The sequence below is a fragment of the Chionomys nivalis genome, chromosome 25 (assembly GCF_950005125.1).
Source record: "Chionomys nivalis chromosome 25, mChiNiv1.1, whole genome shotgun sequence".
Taxonomy (NCBI): domain Eukaryota; kingdom Metazoa; phylum Chordata; class Mammalia; order Rodentia; family Cricetidae; genus Chionomys; species Chionomys nivalis.
Genome location: NC_080110.1, coordinates 27,753,204 through 27,769,476, shown reverse-complemented (window position 1 = coordinate 27,769,476; position 16,273 = coordinate 27,753,204). Strand labels below are relative to the sequence as shown.

At 37.8% G+C, this 16,273-nt stretch overlaps 1 protein-coding gene across 1 annotated transcript; it reads left to right on the top strand.

Moving 5' to 3' along the window:
* Positions 1-7,149: 7,149 nt before the first annotated feature.
* LOC130866376 (olfactory receptor 6C3-like) lies at positions 7,150-8,088 on the top strand. The gene has a single exon (XM_057757785.1). The coding sequence runs from the start codon at positions 7,150-7,152 to the stop codon at positions 8,086-8,088; it is 939 nt and encodes a 312-aa protein (XP_057613768.1).
* Positions 8,089-16,273: the final 8,185 nt, after the last annotated feature.

Sequence of the window (16,273 nt, the reverse complement as noted above, 5' to 3'; positions counted from 1 at the left end):
AATAGTACCATTGATAAATTACAACCACTGTGAATATCCTTCCTCAAATTAATTAATTAATTAATTAGTTAGTTATGTTTGAAAGTAAAACAACAGAATTGCTACAGCTATTTTGAAGCCTGAATGCAACATACTTATAAAGAAATTTTTTTAAAAAATAATTTCATTTAATTTTCAAAAACTCTCTAGTAATTATAATTCAAATTTCATCAAAGGAATTGAAGATTAACAGAATTTAAACACTAGAAATCCCATTAATGCTTATTTGTACTTTCATCTTGGTCTCCCAATTCAAAATCATATTTTATTTATCTTTTAATGAAAATAGATTTATTAATTCATTATACTATGATAATGTTTTTCCCTCTTTCATCTCTCCCAGATCCTCTCCTCTCCCCATCCACCTAACTTCAGGACTTCTTTTTCTCTCTGTTAGAAAACAAACCGGTAATTAAGTAAACAAATCAGAATAGAATAAAACAAACACATAGGAAATAACCCAAAGAAATAAAACAAGATACACACACACATCCACAAACAGATACATTCACTCAGACACACAGATAACACACTTACATACCCATAAAAACACAAAATTGGAAACCATACTATTTAAACAAAAGATCAGTGCACAGACAAAGCATTAGGAGTCAAAATATCTCCAAAAATACTACTGAGTTCGTTTTGTGTTGGCCTTTAACTGCATGTGGTTTGCTCCTTTTTAAATGATATTTGTATACTCAAAGAGACGCCATTGGAAAAAGTAATTTTTCCTATGTGTGTGGTTGTCGAGTAGAGACATCTTGGTTAGAGATGAGAGATCATATCTACTTTCCCCTCTCCGTGCTGGTCTCTATCTGGCTTAGCCTTGCGCAGACTCTGCATGTGGCCACTGTCTATGTGAATTTATCTATGTGTCAGTTCTGTTATGTCTGGAAGGCATTATTTCACTGGTGTCTTTCATCCTCACTGGCTTTTATAGTTTTTCTGCCTCCTCTTCTGCAGGGTTCTCTGAGCCCAGAGGAAGGAAGTTTATCGGAGACAGCTCATTTAGGATTGAATGTTCCAAGGCCTCTCACTCTCTGCCCTTTGTTCATTTGTGTGTCTCTGTATTTGTTCCCATAAACTGAAGGTGGAAGCTTCTGTGATGATGGTTGAACAAGACACTGATCTATGGGTATAGAAGAATGTTATTAGGAGTCATTACATTGCTGCAATCATTTCACAGAGCTGTAGTATTTGGTTTTCTCCAAGGTCCAAGGCCTATCTAGCTCCAGGTTCTTGGCCACCTGGATAGTGTCAATCATGAGTTCCATTCTGTGGCATGGGGCTTGAATCCCACCAGATAGTGGCTGGTTGCTCCCACATTACCGGGCCACTATTGCACCAGTACATCATCCAGGCAGGTGACCAATGTAGACCAAAGGGTTTACGTCTCTTTACCTTTTCTTCTGGTGGTATGCAGAGTACTTTCTAGTACCATGAGCAGTAGTCCGTAGGGATGAAGGCAGTAGTCCGTAGGGATGGAGGCTCTAGTTAGGCACCAGTCTGACTTCTCTGCATTCAAAGGTTGTGTAGGTGCTCTCTTCAGCAATAGAACATTACAATCAGTTTGTGAAGAGCCACCAATAGCAAAGCCCTTATGCTTCTTGAATGTTATTATTTTTTAATTTCTTATGAAGTTGGATGTAGTGTTATCTCTTTTTTTAAAGATTTGTTTCTATACACACTGGTTATTGTTATTACAATCATCATTATTAACTCATTATTAAAGTTAATTAATACAAAGCTCATATTTTTCCTAGTGGATTTTTGTGCAAATAATCATGAATAATAGGTAAAAGAAATTATAATGAAATAAATCTTTTAATCATTTATTAGCTTCTGAGGAGTCTTTTTTCAATCGTGTCAGTAAAAATTCTTAAAAGAACCCCAGCTTGATGAGCCAGTTCTGGAATACCTGAATGTGATTTTTCAAAAGATACAGAGTTCTTTATTTTATATACATATCTTCGGGACTCCTCCAATGTAATCCAGGTTCACTTCCACAGTTTCACACATAGACCCTCAGGGCCTTCAATTGCTACACATTGGCTCTCTGGCCAAGCTTGGTAAGGAACGTGGGCTCCTTGAATCACATTTACAGCAGTTTTGGTTGTCTTCCTTTCTAGGGTCAGTAAATTCTCAAGCATTTTCCTTGTTCAAGTTGGAAGCTTAGATGTGTGGGATCTTTATTCCAGTCTAGATTAAGGCCTCCCCTTAATCTCTTTATCTCTCTCATCATAAGCCTTGCCTGCAATATTGTTTCCTGGTGCTCCTTTTCTCTTTAAACTGTACCTTTTGTATTTATTTCTCCATTATTTGACCCTTTTCACTGTTGCCCTGCTTATGAGTGGCCATTAGTAACCAGGTATTGGGTGTAGTGTTGGAGTCCCTAAACATAATTAGACAGGATCAGGACATAGGATTTCTGCCAAGAAATTTGCAGGCAATGGGTGATGTCAACCCAACAGAAAATCTACATGGGATCCAGATGGTGATGCAGTAGTGATTGAGTTTCTAAAATCTTCAGGTCTTATATCGTGCCACCACCTTCTCTCAATTTTACCAAATATTAATTACAAGATTAAATATTTGTTCTTTTGGGCTCTGTCTTGCTTTCTATTCCCATTCTTCCATTTTATGTTTGTATTTATTTGTATACAATGTGTATGTGTTTAAATGGTTGTGAAATCTTCCATGTTTGACTGAGAACTTTAACTTTGTGCTACTCTATGTCACATATAGGTAATATCTGCAACTCAGCTCTTTTAAAATTCAAAACTTTTATTGAAATGGACAAATTTCTTATGATACATCCAAGAAAATTCCATGACAGAAATAGTTATTTACATACCACTTCATTTGATAAAGAATTTGAGTGTGTAGGAAGACCTCATAAAAATAAAAAACTCTACGTCCACAGTTTAATGATACCAAATTTTAAATAAAAAAATTAAACATGTGAATACCTCTTCCATAAATTGGAGTAGTGAGAGTATTAAAAACCGAAAAGCCATCAGCCCGTGGCTCCTCAGGAAAATCTAGGCCTCTTAAGTCTTGATCCTTGTTTGTCTTGAGTTGTCATGCAGCTGCTGTGATTTCATGAATGCATTTGTGCAAGCTAACATGCAATATTAATCTATGAAGATATTTAAGTGAATTAAAGTTATGCTGCTCTGTGCTAGCAGAGAAAGAATGTGCAAGTGAAATGTGGATCTAACCCTTATCTTTTTTTTTTTTATTCTTTTTTACTTAAAATTTCCAACTGCTCCCCGTTTCCCATTTCCCTCCCCCTCCTCCCACATATTGCCCCCTCCTCCTGTTCCCCTCCCCCTATCCCCACTCCACTTCTCCTCCCCCTAGTCCACTCCCCCTCCCTCTCGATACTGAAGAGCAGTCCAAATTCCCTGCTCTACATGAAGACCAAGGTCCTCCCACTTCTATCTAGGTCCAGGAAGGTGAGCATCCAAACAGGCTACGCTCCCACAAAGCCAGTTCATGTATTAGGATCGAAACCTAGTGCCATTGTCCTTGGCTTCTCATCAGCCTTCATTGTCCGCCTTGTTCAGAGAGTCCAGTTTCAACCCATGCTTATTCAGTCCCAGTCCAGCTGGCCTTGGAGAGCTCCCAATAGATCAGTTCCACTGTCACAGTGGGTGGGTGCACCCCTCGTGGTCCTGATTTCCTTGCTCATGTTCTCCCTCCTTCTGCTCCTCATTTGGACCTTAAGAGCTCAGACGGTTGATCCAAATTGGGTCTCTGTCTCTCTCTCGATCCATCGCCAGATGAAAGTTCCTGTGCCATTCTCCTTGGCCTCTCGTCAGCTCTCATTGTCCACCACATTAAGAGAGTCCGGTTTTATCCCATGTTTTTTTCAGTAGCAGTCCAGCTGGCCTTGGTGAGCTCCCAATAGATCGGCCCCCCTGTCTCAGTGGTTGGGTGCACCCCTCATGGTCCTGACTTCCTTGTTCATGTTCTCTCTCCTTCTGCTCCTCATTATAACCTTGGGAGCTCCATCCGGTGCTCCAGTGTGGGTCTCTGTCTCTATCTCCATCCATCGCTAGATGAAGGTTCTATGGCGATATGCAAGATATTCATCAGTATGATTATAGGATAGGTTCATTTCAGGTTCCCTATCCTCAGGTGCCCCAATGAGCTAACTGGGGACATTGCCCTGGGCTTCTGGTAGCCATTCCAGGTTCAAGTCTCTTGCCAACCCTTAGGTGGCTCCCTTAACTAAGGTATGAGTTTCCCTGCTCCCCCATCCAACCTTCCTTTACCCCCAATCACCCCGATTCCCCCAGTTCCCCTCATCCTCTCCTTCACACTTTTCTCTCCCCATCTCCCCTCATCCCCATCCCACCCCACCCCCCAAGATTCCCATTTTTTGCCCATCAATCTTGTCTATTTCCCATAGCTGGGAGGATATCTATATGTTTTTCCTTGTCTAACCCTTATCTTAACTAACAATGAAATTAATAAATTATATGCAAGTCTCCTTGGATATTCCATGCAAATGTTACAAAAGAATAAAGTTGTTTTCTATATAACTCGATCAGGAATGATATCCACTACTCAGTGTTAACTGAAAAAGAAGACAGAAACATTGAACGTTTTGTTTAATAAAATTTCATAATATCTGTTTTGTGAAATGTAATAAAGTACATAGAATAATATCTGAGTTTGTGATTGTTTGTATAACACCTAAAACAATTTGATGTAATATAGTATATTTTATTTTGAATAACGAAAAGATTTGAAATAAATGTATGGATGGTAGGGTAAGGATAGTTCTCTGTAACATTGTTGTGGTTTGGGATGTAATAGCATGAAGTACATATCAATTTTGAAATTAAAAAATAAAAAACAAGGACAAAGTACCACCCAAACTTTTGAAGATTTTAAAAGTTAATTTTAGGTTACCTGTTCTGCTCTGCACTGGCAAAACTTAGTAATTAGTAAACTATCACTAAGTGTGTCAAGGAGGAACCCACTGTAGGACAGGTTAGTCTTGAGTTTAATCCCAAGTGAATATAGAGAGAATTATCTCCTGAGCATAGCCTGAGTCCATGCCCTAATTAGGAAAATTGCTTGACCAAAGGGAAGCCAGATGGAGTGTTATCAGTTGATTGGTTCACTTTTTCTAGGTCTCTCTATAGTGTTTGGTTTCCAAGAAAGAGGAGTCATGACATCACCACACACGTCTTGAGCTTCTGTGTGCATCCTCCTGTTCTTTAGCTGAGTATATCAGGAATTTATACTCTGGCCAGAGAAGGTAAGGCTGTATTTATGCTTGTGCAGATTTCAATATTTATCTTATCTAGAGACCTTCAACACTCTTTACCTTCTACTGTCTTAAAACAGTATCAGTTTCTCCATGTTCTTAAAGAGTTGCAGGGATGACGATAGTATGTCTGATAGTACACTCAGTTTCTGTGAAACAATAAAGGAGATTAAAGATGCATTTATTTTCATTTGTAAGGGAGGCTGTTATCAATATCACAAGCAATTCAGCATGAAGTTTTTAATGTGACAGGCTTCAGTGTAATGAAAAGAGTCAAGAACAAGCTGAATGAGAAAAACTTCTAGAGAATATTATTAATATGTTTATTTTATGTTATAAATGACAGAAATTGAGTCATGTCTGTTGACTGTAGGGTTTTATATCTAACTGGTATTATCACATACACCAAACTGTGTTTCACATTTGTGAAGAAATTAATTTTTATCTATCGTTGGAAGATTTACTATAATGGGAAAATGCAAGGATCCTCAAATTATCTGTTAAATACAATTATTACTATTAATTTTACATTTTACTATATTTTAGCTATCATGTAAACCACAAAATAGTTACCTCTTAGTTTTGATGACATAATGATGAAAAATATATGTCTATTCCTAAAGAGAAAAACCAGAGACTCAGAGGACTAAGACAAAAAAGCTGGACAGTGCCCATTTTCAGCTTTAGTGCTTCTCTATGGCTGCCTGCCTGCCTAGAAAGCAGCCCAACACACTGTGATAACCACACGCTGTGCTGTCTGTTAGCTCTCAGGAAAGAGTAGGACTGATGGGAGATTACAGTGTGGAGAATGTGGTTTGATGAAGTAAATCCTATAGAAAAACATGTATTCTGTTGATTCTTTGAGAAGGGAGGCACCATTATGCTTTGACACCTTCTGTATGAGTTCCTTTTGGCCCTCAAGAATGTTTAAAGATAAGATTACAAGGTAAACTTAGTAAAAAGAAGATGTTGAAATGATGTAAGTGGCTTAGAATTTACAGAAAGTAGTTATTGACCCCTGGCTCTGTTTAAATTATTTTCTCTGGCTCCTGTTTTAATTCCCACAAATTAAGAACTTGGTTATTTTTATAACTAAAGAAAATCTTGCCTTATTTGTCTTTTGGCAAATACGTTTATTTCTCTGCCATTTTAAACAACCCATATATTAAATTTGAAAATAACCATGACATCCTGGTGGCACACGCTTTAATCACACACTCGGCAGGCAGAGGCACACGGATCACTGTGAGTTCGAGGCCAACCTGGCTTACAAGAGCTAATTCCAGTACAGACTCCAAAGCTACAGTGAAACCCTATCTCAAAAAACCAAAAAAGGGAGAGAAAAAAGAAAGAAACAAAGAACAGTTTTTAAGTTTAGTAAATATGATTGGGTGCTCACTTTGTACCTCTAAATTATAAAAGTTTTAAAATAGTATTAAAATTGAAGTTAAATATTATATATTCAGTCTTGAAAGCATACACTATGTGAAACCAGAAAATAATTTTGCATATTAGAAATGATGATACTATTAAAATATGGTTACAAAAAGGTATCGTGCTCATATAGAAATTATGACTCTATGTAGAATTTCTGTGCACAATTGTTGAAGCAGATTTAAACTCCCATTTACTAAGATATTTTTTTCAACAAGATGTTTTTTTTGTTTAAGAGGAATTAGCAGAGATTAGAAAATCTTAATGAAACTGTTCCATGGTCTCATTTCTTTGGATATAGTAATAGCAGTATTTAAACTGCTGTTTCTTTTACACTGAACTTAAAATCTTTTTTTTTAATCACTAGGTTCTATTTATTAGGAATCAGCATGAGAAACTACTCTGTGGTTACCGAGTTTGTGCTGTTGGGCATATCAGACGACCCAGAGCTTCAGGTTGTAATTTTTTTCTTTTTGTTCATTGCTTACATATTAAGTGTGTGTGGAAACCTAACCATCATCACCCTCACCTTGCTTGACTCTCGCTTAAAGACTCCTATGTATTTCTTCCTCCGGAACTTCTCCTTCTTAGAAATTATGTTCACCAGTGTCTCTGTCCCTAGATTTCTGGGGTCAATAATTACTAAAGTTAAGACCATTTCCTACAACAACTGTTTGGCTCAGTTATTTTTCTTCATCTCCATGGGAGTGTCTGAGTTCTTTCTTCTAACCGCTATGTCCTATGATCGCTATGTTGCCATCTGCAAGCCACTGCATTACACCGTCATCATGAGTCAGAAAGTCTGTGCCCTTCTTGTCCTCTCCTCATGGTTGTTAGGATTTCTGATGATCTTCCCATTAATCATGCTATTCCTCCAGTTAGATTTCTGTACTTCCAATGTCATTGATCACTTTTGCTGTGACTACTTCCCCATTTTACAACTCTCCTGCTCAGATACAAGGCTCTTAGAGGCACTTGGTCTTTATGTTGCCTCCATTACTCTGCTGTTCACACTGGCACTAGTGATTCTGTCATACATCTGCATCATCAGCACCATCCTGAGGTTCCCATCCGCCAGCCAGAGGAAAAAGGCTTTCTCCACCTGCTCCTCTCACATGGTTGTCATCTCCATCTCGTATGGAAGCTGCATCTTCATGTACGTCAAACCTTCTGCCAACGAACGGGCATCGCTGACCAAAGGGGTGGCTGTTCTCAACACTTCAATTGCTCCCATGTTGAACCCTTTTATTTATACATTGAGAAATCAACAAGTCAAACAAGCATTCAAGGATTTGATTAATAAAGTAATGTTTCATAGAAACAAATGAAGACATTTGTTAACATGAATAACATTGTACCTTTTCAAAATAGGAGGGATGAAACTTTACAGTATGAGCTAATTGGTTTCATCTTTTTAACTATGTATGGGTGTTTTGCTTGTCTGTATACCTGTGTACCTGTTGCAAGCCTGGTACCATAGAGACCAGATGATGACACTGGTTTCCCTAGAAGTAGAGTTACAGATGATTGTAAGCTACCATGTGGTTCTGAGAATTGCACCAGTGTACTCTGAAAGAACCCCAAGCCCTTTTTACTGTTGACCCATATCTCCATTCCCTCAACCTTCTCTTTAATTTTAAAGTTACTATGTCCTGTTTTCCATTAAACCTGTGTGGGTATTGTCCAACATTTCATCTGCCTTGGAACATTGAACCCTGGAGGAGGGGGAATCGCTGTAAAATATTATGGAACATTTGATAGTCATCATTATTGTGGAATAAGAACCTGTGTTTTGCTGCTGTCTCTGTCAACAAAAGAGGACGCTAATGGTAAAGTGCATTTACACTTGGTGCTATTTCCTCCTCATTATATTCTTCTTAATTTCATTGGGTGAAGTTTCTTGATCTTCCTTTTCTTACCTTGATATAAATATGTATTATGTCTATATTCTTTTAGATTGTATATATATACTCTCTCACGGGTATTCCTTTTTGTGTATGTATTTGGGGTGGTGTGCATATGTAGGAGTTTGTGTACATATGTGTGAATGTGCATGCCTGTGTATATGGATTCCAGAAGACAGTATTGAGTGATAGACAGTAAGAGTGTCTATCACTCTTGCCTTTTCCTTTGAGGCAGGATCTCTCACTGAACCTGGAGTTCAGCTAGGCTGACCACAGACAAGCCACAGGGACCCACTTGCTTCTTTTCCCTTCAGTTCCTGGGACACAGGCATGCATGGGGCTGTGCTAAGATTTTCAACTGGACTTTGGGAGCTCAGTCCAGTGCTCCAATGTGGGTTTCTGTCTCTATCTCCTTCCGTGACTGGACCAAGATTCTATGGTTATACTCAAGAGAGTCATTAGCCTGACTATGGGACAAGGCCAATTCAGGCACCTTCTCCCCCACTGTCCAGGGTCCTAGCTGGGGTCATCCCTGTGGACTCCTGGGAACCCCTCCAGATCCAAGCCTCTTGCCAACCTCAAAATGCCTCTCTAATTAAGATATCTCCTTCCCTACTCTCATATTTGTCCTTCCTCCATCTCAGTCATCCCACTTCCCCAAGCTCTCCCCAACCCTCCCTTTCTCCCTTCTCTCCCCCTCTTCCCTTCCCCACCCCACCACCACCTCCATGCTCCCAACTTTTGTCTGGCGATCTTGTCTGCTTCCAATTTCCAGGAGGATCTATACATGTTTATCTTTGGGTTCACCTTATTACTTAACTTCTCTAGGATCATGAACTATAGGCTCAGTGTCCTCGGTTATGGCTAGAATCCACTAATGAGTGAGTACATACCATATTCATATTTTTGGGTCGGGGTTATTTCATTCAGGATAGTGTTTTCTATTTCCATCCATTTGCATGCAAAATTCAAAATGTCTTTTTTTTTCCCGCTGAGTAGTACTCTAATGTGTAATTGTGCCACACTTTCTTTATCCAATCTTCAGTTGAGGGGCATCTAGGTTGTTTCCAGGTTCTGGCTATTAAAAATAATGCTGCTATGAATGTAATTGTATTTTTCTCTGCTCCACTCCCTTTTCCCCCTCCCTTCTTTCCCTTCTCATGGTTCTAATGCTCCAAGTTTACTCAGAACATCTTGTCTTTTTCTACTTCTCATGTAGATTAGATCCATGTATGTCTCTCTTATGATCCTCTTTGTTGTCTAGGTTCTCTGGGATTGTGAATTATAGGCTTTTTTGTGTTATGTCTAAAAGCCATTTATGAGTGATTAAATATGGTGTTTGTCTTTTTGGGTCTGGGTTACCTCACTCAATATGATGTTTTCTAGATCCATCCATTTGCCCATAAATTTCAAAATGCCATTATCTTTTTTTGACTGTGTAGTACTCCATTGTGTAAGTGTACCACATTTTCCTTACCCATTCTTCTATTGAGGGGCATTTAGGCTGTTTCCAGGTTCTGACTATGACAAACAATGCTACTGTGAACATAGTTGAGCACATTTCCTTGTAGTATGACTGAGCATCTTTGGGTATAAAAAAGTTGTGTCTTGAGGTAGGTTGTTTCCTAATTTTCTTAGAAATTGCCATACTGAAATCTAAAACGGCTGTACCAGTTTGCCCTCCCAACAGCAATGGAGGAGTGTTCCCTTTACCTCACATCCTCTCTAGCATAACTTGTCATCAGTGTTTTTTATGTTGGCCATTCTTACAGGTGTAAGATGGAATCTCAGAGTTGTTTTGATTTGCATTTCTCTGATGGCTAAGGATGTTGAACATTTCCTTAAGTGTCTTTCAGCCATTTTAGTTTTCTCTGTTGAGAGTTCTCTGTTTAGTTCTGGACCCCATGCATTTATTGGACTATTCGTTCTTTTGATGATCAATTTTTTGATTTGTTTGTAAATTTTTGAGATCAGTCTGTTATAAGAAAGACTCCTTGTAGGTTTCCTGGCTGCTCAGCAGCTCAGACCCGAATTAATCACACAGAAACCATATCATTTGCAATACTGTTTGGCCAATAGCTTAAGCATATTTCTGCCTACTTCATATCTTACACTAACTCATCTCTATTAATCTGTGTATCACCACAAGTTCGTGGTCTGTCTCCGTCAGCAGCTCCATGGCTTCTCCATGACTACCACTCTTTTCTCCCAGCATTCATTTTAGCTTTCCCTGCCTAGCTCTGTTCTATGCTATCAGGCCAAGCCAGTTTCTTTGTTCATTAACCAGTAAAAGCAACACATAGACAGAAGGACCTCCCACACCATCAGTCTTCTGTCTGATGTGGAGTTGGGTAAAGATCTTTTCCCATTTAGTAGGGTACATTTTGAATTGTGGACTGTGTCCTTTGCTTTACAGAAGCTTCTCAGTTTCAGAGGTCCCATTTATTAATTGTTTCTCTCAGTGTCTGTGCTACTGGGGTTATATTTAGGAAGTGGTCTCCTGTGCCAATGTGTTCAAGTGTACTTCCCACGTTTTCTATGAGGTTCAGTGTTTGGTTTTATGTTGAGGTCTTTGATTCATTTTTTGGACTTGAGTTTTGTGCATGGTAATAGATATAAAACTATTTTCACTCTTCTACTTGTTTATATTCAGTTATACCAGTGTCATTTGTTGAATATGTTTTGTTTTTTCATTTTATATTTTTGTTTCTTTGTTTCTTTGTCAAGTGTTCATAGGTGTGTGGATTAATATCTGGGCCTCTGATTTAGTTCCATTGGTTTTCCTGTCTGTTTTTATGCCAATCCCAGGCTGTTTTCAGTACTGTAGCTCTGTAATTGAGTTTGAAATCAGGCATTGTGATGCCTCTAGAAGTTTCTTTATTGTACATGATTGTTTTGGCTATCTTGGGTTTTTGTTTTTTCCATATGAAGTTGAGTACTGTTCTTTTGAGGTCTGTGAAGAATTTTGCTGGGATTTTGCTGGGTATAGCATTGAATCTGTAGATTGCTTTTGGTAAGATAGCCATTTTTACTGTGTTTATTCTGCCTACCTAAGAGCACAGGTGATCTTCCCATTTTCTGGTGTTTTTTAATTTTGTTCTCCAGAGATTTAAAGTTTTTGTCACACAGGTCTTCCATTTGTTTGGTAAGTGTCACTCCAAGATTTTTTATGTTATTTGTGGTTATGGTGAAGGGTGATGTTTCTCTGATTTCTTTCTCAGCCCCTTTGTCATGTGTGTATAAGAGGGCTACTGATTTTTTTGAGTTAATCTTGTATTCATTGCAAGCACTCTTAACCACTGAATCATCTCTTCTTGCTTAGTCTACTGCAATTTCATTACAGTAAATTAGTTCCTGCAGCTGGTGGCAGAGAAGATATCATGCATTAAGCTTCTTATGCTACAGATAATGAATGTAAAAATATGCCAAATAATTTAAAAATGTTTCTGTCTGATAATCTTCCTTTTTTAAGCTGTGCTTTTCCAACTCTTCAGCCAAATTAGTACATATACTGTCTATAAAATGATAAATTCAAGACCCCAAATCATTTCAGTGAGATGCGGAATGTTTTTATAAATGCTAATTTCTCTGATTAGATCATAGTCATAGGTGATATTGTCACTATTCCAGCCATTCTCTATGTTATAGAATTGTATAAATATTGGTAGTTATATATATATATCTTTGTATCAATATAGAAGATTGTGGGTAATTCTGATTTCACCTTGATTCATTAGCTAATTTTTTCATGTTTTAGTATTTAGTACATGTTTATGATAAAATATATCTACCCCTAGTTTCTCCCTTGCAACTCATCCACTGTCAAACTCATGTTTCTTTTTTTTCAAGACAGAGTTCTCTGTGTAGCCTTGAAGCCTGTCTTGGAACTCTCCCTGTAGACCAGACTGACCTCAAACCTGCCTCTGCCTCTCAAGTAATGAGATTAAAGTTGTGTGTCACCACTGCCTGGCTCCAATCTCATGCTCTTGTTTCTCTTTGTTCATAAGTCATTTCATGCTGCCCATATGTCCATGGATGTGAGTCACCTTCTGGATCATGGGGGAACCTACCATTGGACAAAACTGAACCTCCCTCTTTCACTAACTGTACACTGTCAATAGCTCCCCAATAAGGGGTAGAGGAGATCATCTCCCTTCTTTGTGCTGGCATTTTAATTAGCTTGATCTTGAATAGGTCATGTGCAGGTAAGCACAGTAGCTGTGACATCATGAGTGTAGTAGACATGTCATGTCCAGAAGATGGTATACATAGCAATTCTCTCTATCTTCTTGTTCTTTTGTTCTTTCTACCTCTTCTTTCTGGTATTTCCTGTGTCTTGGTGGAGGGCGAGTAAAATAGATGCCCCATTTTGGGCTGTGCATCAAGTCACTCTGCACACTTTGATGAGTGATGCATCCCTCCACTGACTGCTGTTCACTTACAAAATTATCTCTCTTGCTTAAGACTGAGAGGAGCCAGGGTTTCTCAGCATGAACATAACTGTTTAGAAGGTATTTGACAGCATAGTATTCTAAAATAACTCAGACTTAGGGACCACCACTCACGGGCTTTGAGCAGGATTACAGCCCAAAAATGTGGAATTCTGTCCTGTGGTGTAGGCCAAATCTGGTCAGAAAGTGGTTACTAATTCCAAACAGTTTGCCCCATTGCGCGATGGACACATCTTGTCCAGCAGGGCAGTATCACAGAATGCAGTGTCCAGTGCTGGGTAAGGTCATTGATGTCTTTGTCCCTCACATACAGGCTTTCATTACATATTTTCATCATACATTTTCAGCATGATGAAAGATTGTAGCAAGGAGAAAGTATCCTGCATGGTTTGAGAGTAATTTCCTTATTTCTTGTTCAATGTGTGTGGTGTCTTAAGAACTGGAATTTCAGCCACGTTTAGTATGTTGGATAACCAAGGGAAATTGTAATATCATTTTCAGTTTTGGAGACCTTGGGACCCACCTTTGCCAATAAATCACAATGAGATATCTGATTCTGGTACTGGAATTTTTATTTAACAACCAATGTCTTTTGGAGTGACATTGTCCATCTATGTAGTGCAATTTTGTTTTAGTTCTTATTTAGGTTAACAGCTCAATTTTAGTCAAACTAAGTAGATTATATCCAACTACATTTTGAAGTGTTGTATTAAAATTATATTACATAGTATATTTTGTTTTAGTACATAAAACTAATTTTGTACTGATTAAAAGGTAGAAATTCTTCTTTCTGTATTCATGTTTATTTTGTATGCAGATTATATAGAACTATTTTTAATAGAGTACACTTATTTGTAGGTGGTCTTAGATTATATTTGACATTTGTTAGCTATATGACTTAATGCACAATATACAATTTCTCTGAACAATAATGCTTCATTTATAAACAATAATAAAAATTTTAAGGCCATAGGAGAATGAAGCTAAAAATTCATAATCCTATTCTCAAAAAAGAAAAAAAATATAATGGTAAAATGGTTCATAATGACATTCTGCTATACTCATAGACTAGTGCTAACTTTTTCATTTCTCATCAGAGAAGCTTCCTCCTATAGTATATGGGAGCAAACACAGAGAGTAAGAGACCTTGAAGCATTCATTCCCTACATGGGATGGCCCCCATCAAATTCTTCTCCTCAGAGTACAGGCAACCATGGGAAGAGAAGGCAGAAAGAATGTAAGAACCAGAGGGTGTAGAAGACACCAAAAAAGGGCCCTCTAAATCAACATGACCAAAACTCCTATGAACTCAGAGACTGAAGCTCCACACACAGGGCCTTCACAGGTCTGAACCAGGTCTTCTGATTATGTTTCATGGCTTCCACGTTAGTGTGTTTTTATGGGATTTCTGAGTGTATGAGTGAGTGGGCTTCTGGTTCCTTCTCTTGGACCTATTTTATTCTGTTTGTTTGTCTTGTCCAACTTCAATGTGATATTTTTATCCTATTATATTAAAGAAAGAAAGAATGAATGAAATCCTAGCTACTATGGTAAAGGTTAACCATTGAACTGTCCCTTATACCCATGTTAACCACTGAACTGCCCCCATACCTGTGTTAACTACTGTAATGTACCCATACCTGGGTTGACCACTGAACTGTCCCCTATGCCCACGTTAACCTCTGAACTGACCCCTATACCCATGTTAACCACCAAACTGACCCCTATACCCATGTTAACCACCGAACTGTCTTATTCCCACATTAACCACCAAACTGTCCCCACACCCAAGCTAATCATGGAACTGTACCCTATACCTGCTGGAGAGGGAAAATCAGTTTTCTCCAATAGTGACTAGGTATATTAACCAATCTAGTACTGGCCTCATATAAAGGAGTAGTTGACCAACTTATAATGAACCCCACTTTTTTTGTGTGTGGTTTTATTTGGTTATGGTTTGTTTTTTTTCAGGGGGGAATGGGTGGTGTATATGGTTTTGTTGACTTTTTTGTGTTTCTAATTCATTCTTTTTTATTTTTTATTGAAAATTTCCACCTCCTCCCTTCCTCTCACGTCCCTCCCCTCCCCTTTCATTGACTTTTTTTTTCTGTTGATATAGTGGATTTTTGTTTTTGAGAAACAACTTAAAATTTGGGTGGGTGGAGGGAGGAGAGAATCTGGAAGAACTTGGGAGAAGGAAAGAATGTAATCAAAACATATTTAATCTTACAATTATTTTTAATAATAAAAATACAGTGATCAGAACAAATAGTACCTTTGATAAATTACAACCACTGTGAATATCCTTCCTCAAATTAATTAATTAATTAATTAGTTAGTTCTGTTTGAAAGTAAAACAACAGAATTGCTACAGCTATTTTGAAGCCTGAATGCAACATACTTACAAAGAATTTTTTTTTAAAATAATTTCATTTAATTTTCAAAAACTCTCTAGTAATTATAATTCAATTTTCAACAAAGGAATTGAAGATTAACAGAATTTAAACACTAGAAATCCCATTAATGCTTATTTGTACTTTCATCTTGGTCTCCCCAATTCAAAATCATATTTTATTTATCTTTTAATGAAAATAGATTTATTAATTCATTATACTATGATAATGTTTTTCCCTCTTTCATCTCTCCCAGATCCTCTCCTCTCCCCATCCACCTAACTTCAGGACTTCTTTTTCTCTCTGTTAGAAAACAAACCGGTTATTAAGTAAACAAATCAGAATAGAATAAAACAAACACATAGGAAATAACCCAAAGAAATAAAAAAAGATACACACACACATCCACAAACAGATACATTCACTCAGACACACAGATAACACACATACATACCCATAAAAACACAAAATTGGAAACCATACTATTTAAACAAAAGATCAGTGAGGTTAAAAAGTGCACAGACAGACAAAGCATTAGGAGTCAAAATATCTCCAAAAATACTACTGAGTTCGTTTTGTGTTGGTCTTTAACTGCATGTGGTTTGCTCCTTTTTAAATGATGTTTGTATACTCAAAGAGACGCCATTGGAAAAAAGAATTTTTCCTATGTGTGTGGTTGTCGAGTAGAGACATCTTGGTTAGAGATGAGAGATCATATCTACTTTCCCCTCTCCGTGCTGGTCTCTATCTGGCTTAGCCTTGCGC

Bases quoted from the DNA above. Each gene is read 5' to 3' on its own strand.
- LOC130866376 (XM_057757785.1), top strand. From the start codon at position 7,150: ATGAGAAACTACTCTGTGGTTACCGAGTTTGTGCTGTTGGGCATATCA.